General features: G+C 32.9%; 1 protein-coding gene across 4 annotated transcripts; it reads left to right on the top strand.

Moving 5' to 3' along the window:
* Positions 1-481: 481 nt before the first annotated feature.
* LOC127733844 (myocyte-specific enhancer factor 2C-like) lies at positions 482-24,517 on the top strand. 4 transcript variants are annotated; one of them, XM_052243255.1, is made up of 9 exons: positions 482-610; positions 4,767-4,848; positions 6,966-7,169; positions 7,924-8,055; positions 12,676-12,892; positions 14,962-15,161; positions 16,733-16,841; positions 19,698-19,809; positions 21,407-24,517. In XM_052243255.1, the coding sequence occupies exons 2-9, from the start codon at positions 4,795-4,797 to the stop codon at positions 21,612-21,614; spliced, it is 1,236 nt and encodes a 411-aa protein (XP_052099215.1). In that variant the 5' UTR covers positions 482-610; positions 4,767-4,794; the 3' UTR covers positions 21,615-24,517. The 4 variants fall into 4 exon arrangements, with proteins under 4 accessions (XP_052099215.1, XP_052099217.1, XP_052099214.1 ...); XM_052243257.1 differs by lacking the exon at positions 482-610 and adding an exon at positions 711-728; XM_052243254.1 differs by lacking the exon at positions 482-610 and adding an exon at positions 3,956-4,008.

Genomic DNA, 24,517 nt, shown 5'->3' with positions numbered 1-24,517 from the left:
AATGAGCCTCAAATTCCTTAAGCGTCAGTAGAACCAGAAACCAGTCACGCTTTTTTTAATAACTCCCTCAGGTCTATTGTCTTTTTTTAATGTCGCTAGAATTTGTTGGTTCTTATACATCACGACAGTTATTAATATTTATAAAATTTCAATCATTTTTATGTTCGAAATTGTTGCTGGGTTCTTCATTCATTGTTGTAAGGGGAAACAGATATTGCAAGTCTCAGCATGAAGGGGTACCAGGTGATCCAAACGGTTACCATATTTGTAACAGGATATATACACGGGCACCTGTTAGACACAACATAGTCCGTTTGTCTTTTGTCTTCTCCTAATAAAATACTGATTGACACGTAAGAAAAACTTCGAAAAATATAGATAAATGATTTCGTCTATTGATAAAAGTATTTGATGATCTCTAACTTTAATCTTTTATAATTTGCTATAGTCATGTGATGCCAACAATATTTCTTACGCGGAATAATCGCCATATTGGATACGCTATAAATACCATAGTGTTTTCCGTGCCTAAAATAGCACAGAAGTTGAAGATTTTATTCGACAAGATCCTACTGGATAGTAAAAATAGCAACTTAGTTATTTTTATAAGGTAAATATCAGTATTTTAATTGTTTTAAACCAATTAGTCTCCAATATTTTCATCAAGGATACATCCACCCAAAATGGCAGTGAACGGGCCGCGTAAATTTGGCACAATTTCAATTTAGGTTGGTGTGTTGTCTACATAGACAAATTCCATTACCCGCCCATTCAGTAGTATGCTCTCAAAATATAATGGCGTCTTATTTGAAGATTTAGACTATTTTATTTAAGTAAAAACTACCAATTTCATAATTACAAAACCAGTTCTGTTCATGGTGATCGATTTTGAAATCGAAAGTGGGCGACACGATTACAAGGAGACATCGTAACGTCTTGTTTACCCAGATTTGATTATACCACGTGTTGTCTATTTATGAAAATTTATATTTAGCTAACTTTTATTTATGAAGATTTATTTAGAATATAATGAATCAAATGTAAGGCAGTGCATAGTTGCTTCATTGCAGTATTACAACATGATGACGGTGGTCACTAACCGGTAGAAGTACAACATCTTTGTGATCTAGCAATCCTGGTTTGTGGAAGTTTAAACTTGCAAAAGGACATATGCATGATCCCTTGTTTAAAACTGCAAGCATTGATCTTGCATAAAAATAGATCATGAATTTAAGATCTATAAAGCCAGAAGGAGAGAAAATATAAAAGTTTTGAGTGCAATTGGTGAAGTTAAAATTTATTTAATTTTTAAAATGTGAAAAAAAGGCCATGTAACACATTTTTTAGATAAAAAATACATTGCATGACTTCATCCCATTCAAAGAGGAAAAAAGTCCCATTTTTATTGTGACAGTTTTTTTTCATTCATACTGCAGAAGATTTTCCATATTAGATATTAATGATTTGTTTATTCATTTAACATTGGAACTACATGTACATGTATGATTTTGGGGAAATTTGTTATGTTGACTGGATGTTAATTGTCTATATATTATAAAGCAACTTAGTGTTCAGATCTGAAAAATATATTAATTACGTTTTCAAATATTTTTTCTTTCTTATTTGAGTTTATAAAATAATAACAGTTCATGTATCTTTTTACACACACATGCTGGCTGACAAAATTAAAACTAATGAACTTGTTTGAACAATACAAGACAGAACTTTGAAGAGCCAAATATTTAAAAAGGATCATTTCAGATTATTCTGCAAGTGAAATTCAAAAACAAAAAAATTTTCAAACTTTTAGAGCAGTTTCCCTTTATTTATTTGTTACTAAACCTTCAGTTTGTTCTGCTAATTAATATAAAACAAGCTACCAGTATATATACAATGTATTTAACATTGATTTTCAAATTGAGGTCAATACATGTACACAATTTATGAATTACCCAAATTCTCAATCAGTATAAATATGAAAATAAGAAAATGTGGTATGATTGCCAATGAGACAACTGTCCACCAGCTGCAGAGACCAATTAATGTAGATGTTACAGCAACTATTATTCACTGTACAACCTATTTAACTGTTACATTACATTGTATTTCCAGGACTCAGTCTTTTTAAGAATCATAAGGGGAAATGCTCAAATGTTAGCTGCACTATTTTATACATATATATAATAGTCATCTGTGGATTGCTAGCTACAATATTGCTTTGCCATTTAAATTTTACTGGTCTGGATACCTTACTGGTACCCTTTGATGGAGTTGTGCTGAATGCGCTCCTCATGTAAAGACAGGGTTGGCAAATACCTGATTTATATGAGTATTGGTCGAACCATTGGGTAATATTGGGGAAACATGCAGGGCAATATGAAATCCTAGAATAAATCCCTAAGAGGATTTAGTGATCAATTGCAAATGCAATACATAAAAGATGTACATTATATTCATGTATAAGAAGACTTATTTATTAATTAAGTTGTTTGACACTCTCATCATATATAGTGTATTCATTTGACAAAGGCTTTGTCCACCAACTCTTAATTATACATGAACAAATCTGAATTTTTCTCAATAAGATTAAACTTAAAAATGAAGTGATAGAATTCAATTAACTTTTTTTTTGTACATATAAATGTAATACAGCTAGTAAATGAGTAAAGCATCAGTTATTTGTACATGTAATACAGCTAGTAAATGAGTAAAGCATCAGGTATTTGTAAATGATTGATTGATGTTTGCTCAACACCGCCTGAGCACAAAGAGTCTATATCATGGCCAATCTGTAAATGAAAATGACAACTTTTTTTATTCATTGCTAAAAAGCATAAGTGTCCACACAATTTTAGAATATTTAACTTTGAATTTATTCAAACAAATCTTATTTATGGTTCCTAATCCTTAGAACTATAACCAAACTTGGTTATTTATGGTTCCTGATCCTAAGAAAATTAAAACTAAACTTGGTTATTTATGGTTCCTGATCCTTAGAACTATAACCAAACTTGGTTATTTATGGTTCCTGATCCTAAGAAAATTAAAACCAAACTTGGTTATTTATGGTTCCTGACCCTTAGAACTATAACCAAACTTGGTTATTTATGGTTCCTGATCCTTAGAACTATAACCAAACTTGGTTTTTTATGGTTCCTGAACCTAAGAAAATTAAAACCAAACTTGGTTTTTTATGTTTCCTAATCCTAAGAAAATTAAAACCAAACTTGGTTATTTATGGTTCCTGACCCTAAGAAAATTAAAACCAAACTTGGTTATTAATGGTTCCGGACCCTAAGAAAATTAAAACCAAACTTGGTTATTTATGGTTCCTGATCCTTAAAACTATAACCAAACTTGGTTATTTATGGTTCCTGACCCTTAGAACTATAACCAAACTTGGTTATTTATGGTTCCTGATCCTTAGAACTATAACCAAACTTGGTTATTTATGGTTCCTGATTCTTAAAACTATAACCAAACTTGGTTATTTATGGTTCCTGATCCTTAAAACTATAACCAAACTTGGTTATTTATGGTTCCTGACCCTTAGAACTATAACCAAACTTGGTACCTGATCTTTCAGCACAAAGCAAAAAGAATCCTTTAAATAAATATCACCAAGCTTTTTGTTTTCAAGATAATACTGAAAAATATTGTGTGAATACTATTCTTATCTTCTTTATATAGACCATCACATTTAGAAGTGGGTGGGACTAAAATGAAATCTATAGATAGAAAAGTTTGGATATTGGTGACACAAGAATTGTAACTTTTATGTCAATATACAGTTTATAACATATAGAAGTATTCTTCTAGTATTCAAATCAATGATATTAGCTAGATAAAAATCAATAAAGTAACTTCTTAGCTTCCTGATGTCACCCCTATAAATAGCTACAATGGAAATTCCCAGTTCACCAAAACTCACTGTGTCATGCCATGACATGTTTAGTAGATAGATATATTTCACATGATCTCAGGTATACACAGGTAAAATTAAAACAGGTAAATCTTTAAGTGTATTTTGGGTAAATTTAATATAGACTAAACATTGCAAGGTTTGTTATGTTATTAATGAAAAATAAATTTGTCAATAAGAACGTCTTAAGAATATACAATGGTAACGGATGTGTGGTTCATTTCTAAGTATGATTATAGATTTACAGTGACCAAGGATAGACAATGACCTTCTTTGGGGATTAATGTTGGGTATTTACATTTTTGTCCTTTCAGTTTGTAAGAGTTTTTACTACATTATTTTGTATTACAGCTTATGTATTTACATATGTACAGGTAAAGTGTGAGAACTATATGAGAATTTTTTTATAAGTCTCAGATTAAGTACATGTTTATGTAAATATTGTGACTAACGATATGCTTGTTCTATTAATACTTATATCAGGTTAAACCAAAGGAGAATATTTATAGTTAATTAAACAATAACTCAGAACATGGAGGGGTGTACATTGTACATTGTACATAATTGCCAACAGTACATTAAAAGTACTGCATATTTGTACATTTATTATAACATGTATACTGCATATATCCCAAAATACATCCATGTATGTCGAATTATGAAGTGATATTTCTGTTTCGTCATTAGTAGTTTAATGTGTGCAAAGTAAAAGGAAAAAAAAACAGCTATTGATTGAATGAAGGAAGTAATTTGTCAGGGGATTTTCAGTTTAAACCATTATAGGCTAGCTTTTAACGATTGAATTTAAAAAAAATTTTTTTTAATAATAATGAATTTGTTGCAGGTGGTAACTTAAACATAAAACAAACAAAATGGGAAGAAAGAAGATTAGTATCACCCGAATCAACGATGAAAGAAACAGACAGGTAAGAAAAACATGGAGGGGAAGATGACACTTAAAACTTAAATTCATGAAGTAAGATCTAATTCAATCATATAATGTATGCTTAAACCCTCCCTGTAGTAATTTCATCTAGCAACACACAAGAGTTACATATAAAAGGTAAAAAGTCGAACTAATGTACATGTGGTCAATACCATTAAAGGTCAGATGTGCCTAATTAGGAAGCTGCAAAAGGTTTATAAAATTAAAAACATATATGATCTTGACAAGTGGAAAAGCACATCGCCCACTGAAATGAGGAAAAATATTGAAAATTAAAAAAAACATTTCATTTAAATTGTGATCACTTCTTGATTTTTGTCGAGCCTGCGACTTATGTCGCAGAAAGCTCGACATAGGGATAGCGATCCGGCGGCGGCGGCTACGGCGGCGGCGGCGGCGTTAGCTAACTTCTTAAAAGCTTTATATTTTAGAAGATGGAAGACCTGGATGCTTCATACTTTGTATATGGATGCCTCATGTTACGAAGTTTCCGTCAGTCACATGTCCAATGTCCTTGACCTCATTTTCATGGTTCAGTGACTACTTGAAAAAAAAGTTCAGATTTTTTGTAATGTTAAATTCTCTCTTATTATAAGTAATAGGATAACTATATTTGGTATGTGCGTACCTTGCGAGGTCCTCATGCCCGTCAGACAGTTTTCACTTGACCTCGACCTCATTTCATGGATCAGTGAACAAGGTTAAGTTTTCGTGGTCAAGTCCATATCTCAGATACTATAAGCAATAGGTCTAGTATATTCGGTGTATGGAAGGACTGTAAAGTGTACATGCCCAACTGGCAGGTGTCATCTGACCTTGACCTCATTTTCATGGTTCAGTGGTTATAGTTAAGTTTTTGTGTTTTGGTCTGTTTTTCTTATACTGTATGCAATAGGTCTACTATATTTGGTGTATGGAATGATTGTAAGGTGTACATGTCTAGCTGGCAGGTGTCATCTGACCTTGACCTCATTTTCATGGTTCAGTGGTCAAAGTTAAGTTTTTGAGTTTTGGTCTTTTTTTCTAATACTGCATGCAATAGGTCAGCTATATTTGGTGTATGGAATGATTGTAAGATGTACATGTCTAGCTGGCAGGTGTCATCTTACCTTGACCTCATTTTCATGGTTCAGTGGTCAAAGTTAAGTTTTTGAGTTTTGGTCTTTTTTTCTAATACAATATGCAATAGTTCAACTATATTTGGTGTATGGAAATATTTTATGATCTTTATGTCAGTCACGCAGGTTTTATTTGACCTTGACCTCATTTTCAAGGTTCATTGCTCAGTGTTAAGTTTTTGTGTTTTCGTCTGTTTTTCTTAAACTATAAGCAATAGGTCAACTATATTTGTTGTATGGAAGAATTGTTAGCTGTACATGCCTGCCTAGCATGGTTCATCTGACCTTGACCTCATTTTCATGGTTCATTGGTCAATGTTTAGTTTACTTGGTTAATGTTAAGTTTATGTGACAGTTGTAATAAAGCTTTATATTTAGGACTATCAACATAATATCAATGATTAGTAAAGAAGGCGAGACATTTCAGCGTGTGCACTCTTGTGTACTAATGTGTGGTTTCTTTATTGTTTTTATCTTGATGATGGTTTAGACACTGTAACATGTCAATCTCATTTAATTACTGCAGCAATCCCTTAAGGGCTTTTTGTTGGTATAAGTAATAGAAAGAAGGATACAGTGTATGTATATAAAATTGAGAATGGAAATGGGGAATATGTCAAAGAGACAACAACCCGACCAAAGAGCAGACAACAGCCGAAGGCCACCAATGGGTCTTCTTACATGTACATGTATAAATAGAACTTGACGTGTGTATATATATGTACGGTAAAACAGTTTATTAAAATGTTTGTAATTGCATGTGACTTTTCTTAACTAAAATAAAAGTTATACATATTTAAGTAACATATAGCAATTGTATCTGTGTATATTTTTTATGTACATGTGTAATAAACAAAGAATAGTTTGGTTTGATAAAGTAAGCTTATCAGATAAGTGAGTTTTTTGTCAGGTGACATTTACAAAGAAAAGGATAGTTCAAAGAAAATTGTGTACTTGATTGGTAGTGTGTCTTTTTCAGGTTACATTTACCAAGAGAAAGTTTGGATTGATGAAGAAAGCATATGAATTAAGTGTCCTGTGTGACTGTGAGATAGCTCTGATTATTTTCACCAGCAATAACAAGCTGTACCAGTATGCTAGTTCTGACATGGACAGAGTATTACTGAAATACACTGAGTATAATGATACAGTTGTCAGCCAAACAAACAAGGATATTGTAGAGGTAAAGGGTCAATACTTAGGTCAGACTTCAACAGACCACACCTGACTCCTAAGAAAAAAATAGATGTTCAAATGACCATATGTACTTAAAGTAAAACACATAATAAAAAAGAAGTATATCTTATCAGTTCATACGCAAATATCTTGTATCTAGATTATGCCAAGGTAATGTCACTTTGTATGTGATATATATTTACATTATGCTAAGGTTAAGTTACTGTATCAAGGTACTTCACATTTTTTGTCTGGTCTTGATAAATTTTCAAATACAGTTTGTCAGAAATTTAGAATTTCTTTTAAGTAACTTTTATGTAATATCTAGACTCGAAGTATACAACAGTTTATATATGATATCATGTTTGTCTCGTGCAGGAGGTCATGGTTTGGATCTCCAGCTGGGTCAAACCAGAGACTTTCCTGTCAGCTAAGAAAGTTGTATTTTAAGTAAGAGCAAAGACTGTTTGGCTCAGATTCAGATGTTCCCATACATTGACATATCTTCTAACTGACCATATACTAGCACATTTAAAATTCAACTGAGCCTGTCTGTCTAGTTCAAAGTGGGGTTCATATTTGTGTTTCATTAGCATGTACATGTTCTCGTCCTGAAATGAATGTTTTATTTACCAGCGGAGGTTAATCACCAATCCATAGTAATATAAGATTTCTTTCTTACATAAACATATAATATGCATTAGTTTTCACAGTTGTTATTTTATATAGATTGAACATTTAATGTGTTTGATTTTGATTAGATGCTGAACAAAAAAGACATCTCTGGTGATGGAAATGGAGATGATGATGACAACTATGTACTTACACCAAGGACTGAGGAAAAATACAAAAAAATAGATGACGACTTCAAAAAAGCCATGGAGCAGGGAGTGGTGAGTAACAGTTCAGATTTGTCTTATCATCCAGTCACTTATTTACAAGTAACATTTCGGTAACAGATAATCTTAAGTGATAGAGAGGGTTTCACAACTTATCATCCAGTCACTTATTTACAAGTAACATTTCGGTAACAGATAATCTTAAGTGATAGAGAGGGTTTCACAACCAATATATTATTTACATGTACTTTTTTAGGACCACATAATATGTATCAGTAATTGACATGTATCTTAGAAGGACCACATAATACTGATATTTTTATCCAGTCACTAATTTACATGTTATATTTATTAATCAGTAAATATTGACCATTTTACAACCAGTTTCTAATTTACATGTATTATTGGCCATGGTGTACCACATTTTGGTCTCACCTTGACAGAGTCAAAATGCGAGACATAGGTATGCTGTTTCTGGCGGCGGCATCAACAATGTATTAGTTTGTGATTAGGTCTAGTTTATGGTGAACCACTAGTGGTAGGTCAATGATATTTGGTATGCAGTTGTATAAGCATTGGCATATCTCATTTCCATGGAGATTATTTGGCTCAGCCCCCTCAGTCATGGTCTATTGACTTTGAAACTTTTGCTTAGTTTTCATGTATTAGTTTGTGATTAGGTCTAGTTTATGGTGAACCACTAGTAGTAGGTCAATGATGTTTGGTGTGCAGTTGTATAAGCATTGGCATATCTCATTTCCATGGAGATTATTTGGCTCAGCCCCCTCAGTCATGGTCTATTGACTTTGAAACTTTTGCTTAGTTTACATGTATTAGTTTGTGATTAGGTCAGTTTATGGGGAACCACTAGTAGTAGGTCAATGATGTTTGGTATGCAGTTGTATAAGCATCGGCATATCTCATTTCCATGGAGATTATTTGGCTCAGCCCCCTCAGTCATGGTCTATTGACTTTGAAACTTTTGCTTAGTTTACATGTATTAGTTTGTGATTAGGTCAGTTTATGGGGAACCACTAGTAGTAGGTCAATGATGTTTGGTATGCAGTTGTATAAGCATTGGCATATCTCATTTCCATGGAGATTATTTGGCTCAGCCCCCTCAGTCATGGTCTATTGACTTTGAAACTTTTGCTTAGTTTACATGTATTAGTTTGTGATTAGGTCAGTTTATGGGGAACCACTAGTAGTAGGTCAATGATGTTTGGTATGCAGTTGTATAAGCATTGGCATATCTCATTTCCATGGAGATTATTTGGCTCAGCCCCCTCAGTCATGGTCTATTGACTTTGAAACTTTTGCTTAGTTTACATGTATTAGTTTGTGATTACATTTGTAGGTCACTTTATGGGGAACCACTAGTAGTAGGTCAATGATGTTTGGTATGCAGTTGTATAAGCATTGGCATATCTCATTTCCATGGAGATTATTTGGCTCAGCCCCCTCAGTCATGGTCTATTGACTTTGAAACTTTTGCTTAGTTTTCATGTATTAGTTTGTGATTAGGTCTAGTTTATGGTGAACCACTAGTAGTAGGTCAATGATGTTTGGTGTGCAGTTGTATAAGCATTGGCATATCTCATTTCCATGGAGATTATTTGGCTCAGCCCCCTCAGTCATGGTCTATTGACTTTGAAACTTTTGCTTAGTTTACATGTATTAGTTTGTGATTAGGTCAGTTTATGGGGAACCACTAGTAGTAGGTCAATGATGTTTGGTATGCAGTTGTATAAGCATTGGCATATCTCATTTCCATGGAGATTATTTGGCTCAGCCCCCTCAGTCATGGTCTATTGACTTTGAAACTTTTGCTTAGTTTACATGTATTAGTTTGTGATTAGGTCAGTTTATGGGGAACCACTAGTAGTAGGTCAATGATGTTTGGTATGCAGTTGTATAAGCATTGGCATATCTCATTTCCATGGAGATTATTTGGCTCAGCCCCCTCAGTCATGGTCTATTGACTTTGAAACTTTTGCTTAGTTTACATGTATTAGTTTGTGATTAGGTCAGTTTATGGGGAACCACTAGTAGTAGGTCAATGATGTTTGGTATGCAGTTGTATAAGCATTGGCATATCTCATTTCCATGGAGATTATTTGGCTCAGCCCCCTCAGTCATGGTCTATTGACTTTGAAACTTTTGCTTAGTTTACATGTATTAGTTTGTGATTACATTTGTAGGTCACTTTATGGGGAACCACTAGTAGTAGGTCAATGATGTTTGGTATGCAGTTGTATAAGCATTGGCATATCTCATTTCCATGGAGATTATTTGGCTCAGCCCCCTCAGTCATGGTCTATTGACTTTGAAACTTTTGCTTAGTTTACATGTATTAGTTTGTGATTAGGTCAGTTTATGGGGAACCACTAGTGGTAGGTCAATGATGTTTGGTATGCAGTTGAATAAGCATTGGCATATCTCATTTCCATGGAGATTATTTGGCTCTGCTCCCTCAGTCATGGTCTATTGACTTTGAAACTTTTGCTCAGTTTAAATGTATTAGTTTGTGATTAGGTCAGTTTATGGGGAACCACTAGTGGTAGGTCAATGATGTTTGGTATGCAGTTGTATAAGCATTGGCATATCTCATTTCCATGGAGATTATTTGGCTCTGCCCCCTCAGTCATGGTCTATTGACTTTGAAACTTTTGCTCAGTTTACATGTATTAGTTTGTGATTAGGTCAGTTTAAGATGAACCACTAATGTTAAGTTAATGTTTGTGTTTAGTTTTGTTTAAAGGAAAGACTTATGATGATTTAGTGGTATTTGGTATGCAGTTGTATTGGCTTTTGCACATCTCATTTCCGTGGAGATTGTTTAGCCATATATATACCTTCAGTCATGGTTCTTTGACTTTGAATATTTGCATAACTTAAGCTTACATGTTAAAAGTATCGCTATTTTAATTTCAACATTTGCATTATCAAAATTACAAAAAGGCGAGACATATCTTTGTGTTAACAGTTTATTTAGCCTATCACTTGTCTACATTTCATGTAATGAAATTTTTTTAAAGCCTTGCAATTACAGATGTTTTCATTCCGAAAAATAAAAGTTGAATTCTCTTTTACAAAAACATAAAACATCTCCAGTTACGCATGGTTTATATTAAACATTTATAAGCAGTGAAGGTAATTTAATATTCAGTACATGTATGTGATGTAAATAGTCGCACCTTAAATTCATTTGATGCTTCCAGATTATACAATATATAGCTATCATGGATCTATTTTGGTCTAATTTCTTGTAAACTTGTTGCTATTTCTGAATTTTCATTGATTTTATAAGGATTAAATATTTGTAGCTATATATAGATAATTAAAAGCCATCAGATGAAATTACAGTGATTATTGGAATCTATTTCGTTAAGGAATATTTATAGTTCACTCAAGTTATACTAAAATGTATACTGGTACATAAATCTTTAATTTATTATATTGCATCCAGTAATTAAGATACCTTTTTTTTTGCATGCTGTCCAGAAAATTTCAAAATGGAATAGATTTGGTCAGATCCCAACAATACTTGAAGGAAAATTATATATAATTAAATTTTTATACGACCGCAAAACATTTTGTGGTCGTATATTGGTATCACTTCGTCGGCGGCGGCATTGTCAGCATCATCCGAAGACATTTGGTTTCCGGGACAATAACTTTAGTAAATGTAAATAGAAATCTGTGAAATTTAAACACAAGGTTTATAACCACAAAAGGAAGGTTGGGATTGATTTTGGGTGTTGTAGTCCTAACAGTTTAGGAATTAGGGGCCTAAAAGGGGCCCAAATAAGCATTTTTCTATTTTCCAGACAATAACTTGTGGAACGGTGTATGGATCTCTCTGAAATTATACCACAAGTTTTAATACCACAAAGGGATGGTTAGGATTGTCATTGGGGGGTTATGGCTCAAACCATTTAGGAATTAGGGGGCAAAAAAAGGGGGAAAACAAGGGTTTCCTGGTTTATGGACAATTAAAAAAAAGTACAATGTTATGTTTGGATTACCTCTCTTACACTGCTTTTAAATTATGTATAAAGAAATGTTGTATTGTCTTGAGGTGATTAGCTGTCAATTTATTTTTAGAAGTAACCAATTAAAAATGCTGATTAAGGAATATTTAATATATTAATTTTAGCCATGATTATGTATGTCATTTTCTATTTTAAGACTTTTATGATGTATTTAAATGGGTAATTATGGTTGGAAACTCCATTGGAAATTTGAATTGAGATTATGACCATATCTTGAGGGAAAGAATTTATTTTTGGAAAAAGGGTTGGGGGGGGGGGGGGGGGGGGGGGGTGCAATTTTTTCTCATTTCAGATTTCAGAAATTAAAAAGAAAATTTCAAATATTTTTTTTTTTGCAAAATAAAGGGGGGGGGGTTTTAATACGCAACAGCATGTTGTATTGCACAAAAGCAAAAAATTGAATATAAATTCAAATCATATAACCAATTCTAAGTTCTTTGACTACAGTTATTCTATGTCAGAAACCTATTATGTGTCAAATATTTAATTACAATCCAAATTCAGACCTGTATCAAGCGCATATTGTGTCCATTTTTGCCCCAACTGTTCAGGGTTGGACCTCTGCGGTCGTATCCAGCTGCGCTCAGCAAAGCATTTTATTTTGTTTTATTTGCTTCAGAATCAAGGACAGTATCAACAGATGAATGTTACAGTTCCTGTTGGTCAACCTGTACAGAATGCAGCCTTCTCCTTACAACAACAGGCTGCTCTACAACAGTTACAAAATTTACAGCAACAGGCCCAACAACAAGCTAGCCAAGCATCAACTTCTTCTGTTGTCATGTTACAACCTAATACTACACATACTGTGTCACCTTCATCCAGTACCCAGTCAGGTAAACAAAATCCAAAGACCTTGTTATCTATGTACCATGATTGAAAAGACCCAAACCTAAATGTCCTAAAAGTAAAAGAATAAAGACAGATCTTGAGTTGGTCTATCAGTACGGAGAAAAAGAATTAGATTTGAGTAATCTTTCTTGAAATGAAATTCTCATAATTAAAGTTGCTCCTACCATTGTTGCAAATTGCGGTAATAGTAAATACGATAACTTTATTAAAATCGAAATGCTGACTGACTGATTCTATTTTACAAATTAATTAATTTTGAGGATCGTTATGACCCATCGGATAAGCAGATTACCTGTAACAACAAATTATGACACCTGATGTGTCCATTGATTAGCTTGGGGTCGTAAAATTGTCATAGATATGTTGCCAGGATTAAATTATTGATTTTCGTACACATATTTGTTTATTTTAACAAATTTTAGTGACGAAATTGGTCAGAAAAACTTTTGTCATTTTGAAAATCTATTTGTAAACAACAAAAATGATGAGCGCCGGAAAAATCACTGAATATACTGTTTCTCTAACATGCAGTACTCTGGCATGTAAGGTATAGCTAAATACCTCATATAGTGTGTTGCTGTTACTCTGTATATTTGGTACTATGGTGCTACAGGAATTTGTTTTTATAATAGAATACAGAAACTGCTTTTTATACGACCGCAAAAAAATTTTGTGGTCGTATATTGGTATGACGTTGGCGTCGTCGTCGTTGTCCGAAAACACATTGGTTTTCGCACTCTAACTTTAGTTTAAGTGAATGGATCTCTATGAAATTTTACCATAAGGTTCAATACCACAAAAGGAAGGTTGGGATTGATTTTAGGGGTTATGGTACCAACAGTTAAGGAATTAGGGGCCAAAAAGGGGACAAAAAAAGCATTTTTGTAACTTCCAGACATAACTTGTGTGTTAGTGTATGGATCTCTCTGACATTGTACCACAAGGTTCCATATCACAAAGGGAATGCTGGGATTGATTTTGGGGGTAATTGCCTCCAAATTTTAGGAATTAGGGGCAAAAAAAGGGGCAAAAAACAAGCATTTATCTAGTTTCATGACAATAACTTGTGTGTAAGTGTATGGATCTTAATGAAATTGTACTACAGGGTTCCATATCACAAAGGGAAAGCTGGGATTGAGTTTGGGGGTAATTGCCCAAAACGTTTAGGAATAAGGGCCAAAAAGGGGCCAAAAATAAGCATTTTTCTAGTTTCCAGACAATAACTTGTGTTCAAGTGTATGGATCTCTCTGAAATTGTACTGCAAGATACCATACCACAAAGGGAAGGCTGGGATTGATTTTGGGGGTAATTGCCTCAAAATTTTAGGAATTAGGGGCAAAAAAGGGGGAAAAACAAGCATTTTTCTAGTTTCAGGACAATAACTTGTGTGTTAGTGTATGGATCTTTATGAAATTGTACTACAAGGTTCCATATTACAAAGGGAAAGCTGGGTTTGAGTTTGGGGGTAATTGCCCTAAACATGTAGGAATTTGGGGCCAAAAATCAAGCATTTTTCTAGTTTCCAGACAATAACTTGAGTTCAAGTGTATGGATCTCTCTGAAATTGTACTGCAAGGTACCATACCACAAAGGGAAGGCTGGGATTGAGTTTGGGGGTGATAAATCATAAGGGGGTTCAAAAAATTTGGGGGGGGGGCGATTTTTTTTTTCTTTAAAATTTTCCATTTTATATTGGTTATTTCTGATTTATATATAAAAGCAAATAATAATGATATTGTTTGAATAGGTAAATTAAATTTTTTTAAGTTCTTAGACCACATTCATTCTGTGTCAGAAACCTATGCTGTGTCAAATATTTTTAAATTACAATCCAAATTCAGTGCTGTATCAAGCTTGAATGTTGTGTCCATACTTGCCCCAACTGTTCAGGGTTCGACCTCTGAGGTCGTATCAAGCTGCGCCCAGCGGTGCATTTTATTTTTAGTGCCATGGTGATATTTGAAAAAACAGGGGACAACACAGTTTGAATATGCTGTAATTGATATTTCAGTTTTCTGCTCAAATATGATAAAGTTTTATTATTGATTTCAGTAAAGGTTGTGCATACAGACCAAAGTACATCAGAGACTCCCAGTAGGGGATTTGTCCTGCCTTCAGGACTTAGTCTCAGCAAAGAAATGATTCAGATGTTAACAAACCCACAACCACAGACACAAGCTGAAAAAGAAAAACCAAGACTTAGAGTTGTTATACCAAGTAAAGATCCCAATAAAGATTCCTCATCAGGACAGGTAAGAACAAGATACACTCACATTGTCATCAGGACAGATAAGAACAAGACAGACTCACATTGTCATTAGACGATAAGAACAAGACAGACTCACATTGTCATCAGGACAGGTAAGAACAAGACAGACTCACATCATCATCAGGACAGGTAGGAACAAGACAGACTCACATTGTCATTAGACAGGTAAGAACAAGACAGACTCACATCGTCATCAGGACAGATAAGAACAAGACAGACTTACATTGTCATCAGACAGGTAAGAACAAGACAAGACTCACATCGTCATCAGGACAGGTAAGAACAAGACAGACTCGCATCATCATCAGGACAGGTGAGAACAAGACAGACTCACATCGTCAGCAGGACAGATAAGAACAAGACAGACTCACATTGTCATCAGACAGGTAAGAACAAGACAGACTCACATTGTCATCAGACAGGTGAGAACAAGACAGACTCACATTGTCATCAGACAGGTGAGAACAAGACAGACTCACATCATCATCAGGACAGGTAAGAACAGGACAGACTCGCATCATCATCAGGACAGGTAAGAACAAGACAGACTCACATTGTAATCAGGACAGGTAAGAACAAGAGCGAATCACAAACAGCAACAGAAGAAAAATTGAGATTGATTATATTTTATTTAAGCCTACATATGGTAAAGGTCTGTCATTGGCACTGGTTAAAACAAGAAAGAAACATAAACTCTAACTGAAAAACAGCAACTAACGTTCAAGTGTAGTTGTACCTAAAAAGATCAAAGAGCCATTGTCACCACAGTGTAAAAGTCATTCAAAATAAATTGTATTATCAATACTTCTAACAGAATTTTTTGTTAAACTTTGAAGGAGTAAGGTAACAAAATTAGTACAACCAATGTCTTCATTTTGAAATTGGCATAGATACAAAGTCGCTGTTGTCCTTATTCAATTCAATTATAAACTGTATTTGTATTCAGTAGTTTCAAAAATGTTCAAACATGAAATTCATCAAAATGTTGGCCATTAAAATTTTGGTTTTGTTCAAAAGGAAATAACTCGAAATGGTCTTATTAAGAGAGGAATCTCAGAACTGATCTTAAATTACAGCAGGTAGTCGCGAACACAGATGCCACACCCTCCCAATACCTCCTGTAAGAAAAACACTAGATCAAAATTAATGGTCTTCAATCAAAATCAATGTCAGAAAAAAAAATTCTTTAAACAAGCACATGACAATAGTTGTAATAATACGTTATTGAATGATTGGGGTTATTGAAAAACAGACTTATGACAAAATAGAAAATTATACTATAAGTAAAATGTCATTACTTAAAACAAAAACAGGGCAATATGACGAACCATTATGAAAGCTTACGGTAACTTTAAACAAAAACTGGGCAATATAAAGAAATATTAAATTAAATAAACCTTATCAATGACAGCTTGCAGTTACTTAAAACAAAAACAGCTTATAGTATCAGATACCAGCCACACAAAAGTTGTATGATAGACTTACTTTCTTGCACTCAAATATTAGTTAGTGTACTTCTCAAATGATTTTATCTGATGTTTACATCTCTTACAGGGTTCAAGTAAATCAGGATCATTAGACACACCATTAGTTTCACAGGCCACGCCAAGTCAACAGATCAATACATCACTTCCTTCAGCATTACCTTCTGGCCTACTACCTAGTAAGTAATGAAAATTGTACTAATACAGGAGGGGGGGTGGTTAGAGTTCAAGCAAATCAAAAACAAATTCCCGGATGATCATCATTTTTATTGGGCATGCTACTAAGTAGATCCCAACTGTTAATGCTGTCTCTGTGACTCATATTAATGAGGTCTGGCCTTTCAGTCATTAAACTTTACTCAATAATGTAGGTTTACTGTATTTATTGATGAAGGGTTAACCTAGTTTTTATACGACCGCAAAAAATTTTTGTGGTCGTATATTGGTATGACGTTGGCGTCGTCCGGCGTCGTCCGAAGACACATTGGTTTTCGCACTCTAACTTTAGTTTAAGTGAATGGATCTCTATGAAATTTTACCACAAGGTTCAATACCACAAAAGGAAGGTTGGGATTGATTTTGGGGGTTATGGGACCAACAGTAAAGGAATTAGGGGCCAAAAATAAGCATTTTTGTAATTTCCAGACATAACTTGTGTGTTAGTGTATGGATCTCTCTGACATTGTAGCACAAGGTTCCATATCACAAAAGGAATGCTGGGATTGATTTTGGGGGTAATTGCCTCAAAATTTTAGGAATTAGGGGCCAAAAAAGGGGCAAAAAACAAGCATTTTTCTAGTTTCATAACAATAACTTGTGTGTAAGTGTATGGATCTTTCTGAAATTGTACTACAAGGTTCCATATCACAAAAGGAAAGCTGGAATTGAGTTTGGGGGTAATTGCCGAAACGTTTAGGAATTGGGGGCCAAAAAGGGGCCAAAAATAAGCATTTTTCTAGTTTCCAGACAATAACTTGTGTTCAAGTGTATGGATCTCTCTGAAATTGTACTGCAAGGTACCATACCACAAAAGGAAGGCTTGGATTGATGATGGGGGTAATTGCCTTAATATTTTAGGAATTAGGGGCCAAAAAGGGGCAAAAAACACATTTTCTAGTTTCCAGACAATAACTTGTGTTCAAGTGTATGGATCTCTCTGAAATTGTACTGCAAGGTACCATACCACAAAGGGAAGGTTGGGATTGAGTTTGGGGGTGATGAATCATAAGGAGGTTCAAAAAATTTGGGGGGGGGATTTTTTTTTTTTCCTTTTTTTTTTCTTTTAAAATTTTCCATTTTAAGTTGGTTATTTCTGATTTATATTTAAAAGCAAATAATAATGATATGGTAGGAGATACACACCAAACAGGATGTGTAAATTATTATATAATAAGTATTGTGCAATAGCAAGAAATTTTCAATTGCACAGTATTGCACAATAGCAAGAAATCTTCAATTGCACAGTATTGCGCAATAGCAAGAAATCTTCAATTGCACAGTATTGCACAATAGCAAGAAATATCCAATAGCACAATATTGTGCAATAGCAAGAAATTGTCAATAGTACAGTATTGCGCAATAGCAAGAAATATTTAATTGCACAGTATTGTGCAAAAGAAGATACTTCGTATAAATTGCTTATTTCTTGACCAATTTCAATGGGGTTTTATTCTTGAATTCTTGGGGTTCTTTAATATGCTGAATCTAACCGTGTATTTAGTTTTTGGATTTTGGGCCCCTTTTTAAATTGGTCCACATTGAGGTCCAAAGGGTCCAAAATTAAACTTTGTTTGATTTCATCAAAAATTGAATTATTGGGGTTCTTTGATATGCCGAATCTAACCGTGTATTTAGATTCTTAATTTTTGGTTCCGTTTTCAAATTGGTCTACATTAAGGTCCAAAGGGTCCAAAATTAAACTTAGTTTGATTTTAACAAAAATTGAATTCTTAGGGTTCTTTGATATGCTGAATCTAAACATGTATTTAGATTTTTGATTATGGGCCCAGTTTTCAAGTTGGTCCAAATCGGGGTCCAAAATTAAACTTTGTTTGATTTCAACAAAAATTGAATATATGGGGTTCTTTGATATGCTGAATCTAACCATGTATTTAGATTTTTGATTTTTGGGCCCCGTTATCAACTTTGTCCACATTGAGGTCAAAAGGGTCCAAAATTAAACTTTGTTTGATTTCATCAAAAATTGAATTCTTGGGGTTCTTTGATATGCTGAATCTAACCATGTATTTAGATTTTGGATATTGGACCATAATAGGTGAATGTCCAATTTAAAATTTTTAAGTTCTTAGACCACATTCATTCTGAGTCAGAAACCTATGCTGTGTCAAATATTTAATCACAATCTTAATGCAAAGCTGTATCAAGCTTGAATGTTGTGTCCATACTTGCCCCAACTGTTCAGGGTTCGACCTCTGCGGTCGTATCAAGCTGCGCCCTGCGGAGCATTTTATTATTTTTTTGGGTAGTATTAGAGGAGTGATAAAGCTTAAGGGCTTTATACTTAAAATTTGCGTCATTTCAATGCTTTTTGACTGTATTTACAACCCTGTAAATCTAAGAAAAGATGTATCAAAATTTTAGTTAATTTAAATGTTTGTGCTAAAACTAGGAAATTATGAGTTTAATAAAAAAAAAATCCTATGATTTGATTTAATTTTTACTATGTTGTTATGGAGAGCATGTGCAATCAATGATGTTGCATTGTGTTGGGAGAAGAGAAATTTATTGTGTTTGGTAAGTAAAGAGGAGGTACACAACACATAATAGAGATTTAACATTAGTGTAAAGAGGAGGTACATAACACCTCATTGAGATTAAACATTAGTGTAAAGAGGAGGTACATAACACCTCATTGAGATTAAACATTAGTGTAAAGAGGAGGTATATAACACCTCATTGAGATTTAACATTAGTGTAAAGAGGAGGTACATTAACACCTCATTGAGATTAAACATTAGTGTAAAGAGGAGGTAAATAACACCTCATTGAGATTAAACATTAGTTAATGATTACAGGTGATTTAAGGATAGATAGCACTGATTTGGCCAACTTATTGGCCCCTTGGAATCAAAACCCTGGACCACTGACAGCAGCCATACAGTCCTCTGGCCTTACATTGACACCAAGGTAAGTTAAGGTCCTTGGACCTCCTAATCAATAGTCACATCATTAGAGGCTTTTACCTTGATCTGCTTATAAAACAGCAGACCAAACAGTTTAACAAAACATATGAAATATGAACATGAATAGCAGTCTGCGACGTTAAGCGGTAGCCCAAAGCCCCTGTCTAGTAAAAATCTCATCGGACTTGTGCAGAAGCACTGGTAATTGCCCGATCGGACTAGTGAACATCTGAAATCGTTTGCGAAATTGTACCCAGTATTTTATTGAATCTATGAGAACAAGTTACAAATTTGTCGCTGACCTTGTTTTCATCCGTTACTGGTATCCCTATTTTATCATGTACATGTTTTCCCTTCTAATCAAAGGGAACCAGTCGTCAACTAATTACCAACGAAATCGAGAACGAGGCTCGACCATGTGCTTGCAATAAACACAATCTATAAATACCACTCAATGTAAACAAACAATCAAGGATTTGATCTCATTTGATGCTGAAATGGAAACAGGGGGCTATCTAAGGTAAAACATTGAGAAGTTGAAAATGCCTACACGAATAACTGGAGAAGTTTCGAGATGAAAAAAAGCTAGTATGCAGAAAAACAATTTAGACATTTTTAAACAAAATTAACGAAAGTGACAATAAAGGAGGGTGGTGATGGGGGTTTAAAGAAAGAGAATAATGGGCAAAAAACATAAAGAATATTTTATTTAGAGAAAAATGAACCAAAAAATAAAAGAATAAAGAAAAATGAGGTGTTTAAATATAAAGAATGGAGAAAAATGGCATAAATAATTAAAGAATACAGAAATGAATGCCCCACCCCCTAGCCTCCTGATCCCAAAGAAGTGCCAGAGAATATTATTTTCTTATGCTAAAAATGTGGATTTTTTTTGCTGAGTCTTTTTACTTGAAATGGTACAAGTTTATAGAAAAAAGATTTTTTTTGGCAAAAGAACTATATTAATTTTTTATTGGAGAAAATGAGAATTTTTCAATTGACCTGGAGAAAAAAAAAACTTTTTTTGATAAGTTATGTTTACTTCCAGATACAAAAATGTACCCTCAGAATGCAGGATTTAACATCTAATTTTCAAAAAAAAAAAATTGGGGGGCATGCCCCATACCCTCCTAGCAGGTTCAGATTACTTCCTGATCCTCACCAGTGACACAAATTGTGTTTTTAATCTATTCAACTAGCACTATGGGCCAGTGCTTCAAAAAGTTTTTGGCACAGACTGGAAGAGAAAGAAAAAGATATTTGTAATCAAATGTTTTATACTGTTATCTTGCAATTTGCAAAATAAAATATTATAATCAATAATAATCTTGGGAATGGAAACTCGAAGCTTGCTGTCTCAAACTAATATAAAAGGGTTAATTTAACAAAAAACAAAAATCCATTTATTATCTACAGTACTTAAGTAACTTTGAAAATGAAAATAACGGGAATATTTTTGCAGCTTTTAGAGAAAAATTGCGTTCAGACAAAATACTTCATGAGTTTCCAACTTGTTTATCAAATGTTTTAAATGTATATTAAAGTGGATAAACGTTTTAAATGTATATTAAAGTGAAGTTATTGTGATTGATATTTTCTAGTGGACTGACTCCTACCACACTGAGTCTACAGAATTTGTTAATTCCTGCCAACCAGGCAGCTGCTTTACGATTGTTAGAACAACAGAAAAACGTTAAAACAGAACCCTCATCACCACTGAAACGATCGTCTGCCGAAGATAGTGAGGACGACAGGGAAGATGAAGGAGACCCACCAGAGAAAAAATCAAGATCAACATCAAATCGGTGATGAGGGCTAGATTTTAACCATGTACATATGTAAAAAGTTGTAGCAATAAGTGAGATTCTTACATCATGTTTATAAATAGAACTGTATGGAATGTATGATAACTTTAATAGTGCTATGAGGTATGAACAAAGAATGAGAGATTTCATATGAAATAAAATTAGTTTTTCCTCATAAAATGATCTGATCATTGAACCATATAATGGTTTTGTTTATGAAACATATCATCCGTTAATTTGATCACCAATTGACATTGATCACTTTATATGCATCTCATATTTCATATTATTGTATTGTGAATGTCAAAACTAAATAGAATACCTATGTTTAACTGATGAAAACAAAGCTTTTTAATTCAACACTATTAACTGATGTGTAATGGATAATTCAAATTTGATTCTGTTGGTTAATGGTTTTTTTTACTACATATTTATAACTTCTGTTGCCATAAGTAAATTTTACAGAACCCACATCTGCCTTAAAACTGTTTTTGGTTTGTCAAATTTTATCCATAAGCATTTCCAAAACAAACACAAAACCTAAAGATAACATTTTAATCTAAAAGTATTAATATGAATTATATATTTTGTTAGTGATGATTATATGCAGTTATCAGGAACAATATTTCTCAACATTTCAGTACTATATTAGAATGCAGATATTTGTATTGTTGATGTTAACTTTTTTTACTGTCATAATTTTTGTTAAACTTTAATCCACTGTTTGCCATTATCTAAACTCATTTTAAAACAGTATATTGCAATTTTTATGCTAGTAAAGCCTACATTAAAATATAATTATCTAATAATTAGATAGTTAGTGCATAGACAATCCCTTCCCTGCTCAGACTTAATCCAGATCTTATCATGACTTATCCACAATATTGTGATGTAGATTAGGTTATCTCCCTTTGTACAGATTATATGCTACAATAGTGTATAGTAATACATGAAGATGATCTGAACAATGAATACTATAACCATTATTAATTAATTGTTATTAAAACATCCCATATGTTCGTACTACACGAGATAAGTAACAAGATATATTAAATTGATACAGTAAAAGTTCATTTGTTTGTTAATTCCAGTTGCCATGGTTAATTGTGAGTTTGTGGAATTCATTGGAAAGACGTATAATGTTAAGTGTTCAAATATATAAGAACACCTTCAAAAATGTATGTACTACATTTATTTGATCGAGATAATGAATTTAATAATGTACTTTCAAAACTGTATTTGTGATGTTCTGAGATAATGATTTTTGTTAAGAATTCTTGATTGTGCCTTTCATTATTAAAGATACCAGTGAATTCTCATATAAGTGATTTCTACAACAAAAATTTTTTTTTTCTTTTTTTTTTTTGATAAAAGTTTGAAAAGATTTAATTTTTTTAGTGCATGTATAAATACCATATGATATTATAATATCATGAGCTATTTAATTTTTACTTAAAAAACTTTAAAAAAGTCTTTCTACTTGTTTTAAATGAATATTATTAAATTATTTTATACTTGAATTATTGAAGTTATTGTCATGTCAATTGTTTATGCCCTTTATTAGAAAATAAAACCTTATGATGCACAATTTTATAGTAAGTACACTAAAATTGAATTCGCTAGTATCAAATAGAATGCAAGATAAAATGTATACAGTGCAAGTTGGAATCATGGTATATAGCAAAGAAAAGTTGTGTATGTGTGTGTTGTTTACACCGGTGGTACATTTTTATGCACTTTGTCAAAACATTTTACATTTTTATTATTAGATATCTGAAGAAACATCTAGTGCCAAAGTCTGACATTAGATTAATAAAATAACAATTTATGGTCAATTATGAGGGCTTTTAGTCAGTTTAAGATGATACTTACAAAAATGTTTAAAATGTACATGGTCACAGGCTTATTATAATTTGAATATCATACTGTCACAAGTTTTAACACTATAATCACTGTTTTCACTTGTATTGATAAACAACAGATTTTTGTAATTTTTCCAGAAGCCTAGTTAAACATACTTTCAAAATTTGTTTCAAGAAATTTAGGTCATCATACTTAATTGCAAAAAATATGCAGTTCAAAATTGTCGCATAAGTTTAAAGCTGATAAAAGGGAAGATAGAATTGTTTTATTTGACATAAAAAAATGAGCATAAAATGCAGATAAGATGGTTGTTCGTTAAGATTATCACTACTAGTATATATTAAGAGAGATTGACATGTTCAAAATACCCCACATCTTCTTTGATTCATAAATTAAAAAATTAAATTTTGACTTCCAGACAGGTTTATGTAATATCTTTTGGCCATAAGAAATCACATATGTTCATCCTTATTTGTTGTGGTGTAAAAACTGGGGGGAAATGAAAAATATTTACTGTAAATTCAGAAATTATTGCGATGTTTTTATTATTGCAAAAAATGCGACAGGGTTATAATCACAATAATGTAAACTCGCATTTTGAATTTTTTATATGAATTTAACAGGATTTTTCTCAATATCGCAAAAATTAAAATCGCATTTTAGTCTAAAATGACAAAATCGCAATAATAAATTCACGCAATAATTTCTGAATTTACAGTTTACGGTTATATGAGAGAGATAAAAAGTCCCGTTTTAGACGAAGAATAGGATTCAGTTTAATGATGAGTAAAAGATAGTTTTATGCAGAACTATTTAAGAATTACATATTTTAAATAAAAATTTGAAAAAGGTAAAGATGAAAACCGAATTTTTTATTTGTTGGTTTTGAAATTATTTTGTTACTTTATGCATCATTGAAATCCTATATCCTAACTGTTTTGTTTAGTTTCTGTCATGTTAAGAAATTGTTCCTTTAATGATAATTCTGATGTTTTTAATCAGAAGATTTGTAAATAAATATGTATATTAAAAGATTGAAAAGTT

The sequence above is a fragment of the Mytilus californianus genome, unplaced genomic scaffold (genome assembly GCF_021869535.1).
Source record: "Mytilus californianus isolate M0D057914Y unplaced genomic scaffold, xbMytCali1.0.p SCAF_3, whole genome shotgun sequence".
Classification (NCBI taxonomy): Eukaryota; Metazoa; Mollusca; class Bivalvia; order Mytilida; family Mytilidae; genus Mytilus; species Mytilus californianus.
The sequence above is the reverse complement of the archived record's forward strand: the minus strand, read 5'-3'. Positions and strand labels throughout refer to the sequence as shown.

What these genes read in the sequence shown, in the direction of transcription:
- LOC127733844 (XM_052243255.1), top strand. Translation starts at nt 4,795, where the DNA reads ATGGGAAGAAAGAAGATTAGTATCACCCGAATCAACGATGAAAGAAAC. An exon ending in CAAACAAGGATATTGTAGAG is followed by an intron (nt 7,170 to 7,923) that starts GTAAAGGGTCAA and finishes GATTTTGATTAG; the next exon opens with ATGCTGAACAAAAAAGACAT. An exon ending in ACCTTCTGGCCTACTACCTA is followed by an intron (nt 16,842 to 19,697) that starts GTAAGTAATGAA and finishes TAATGATTACAG; the next exon opens with GTGATTTAAGGATAGATAGC.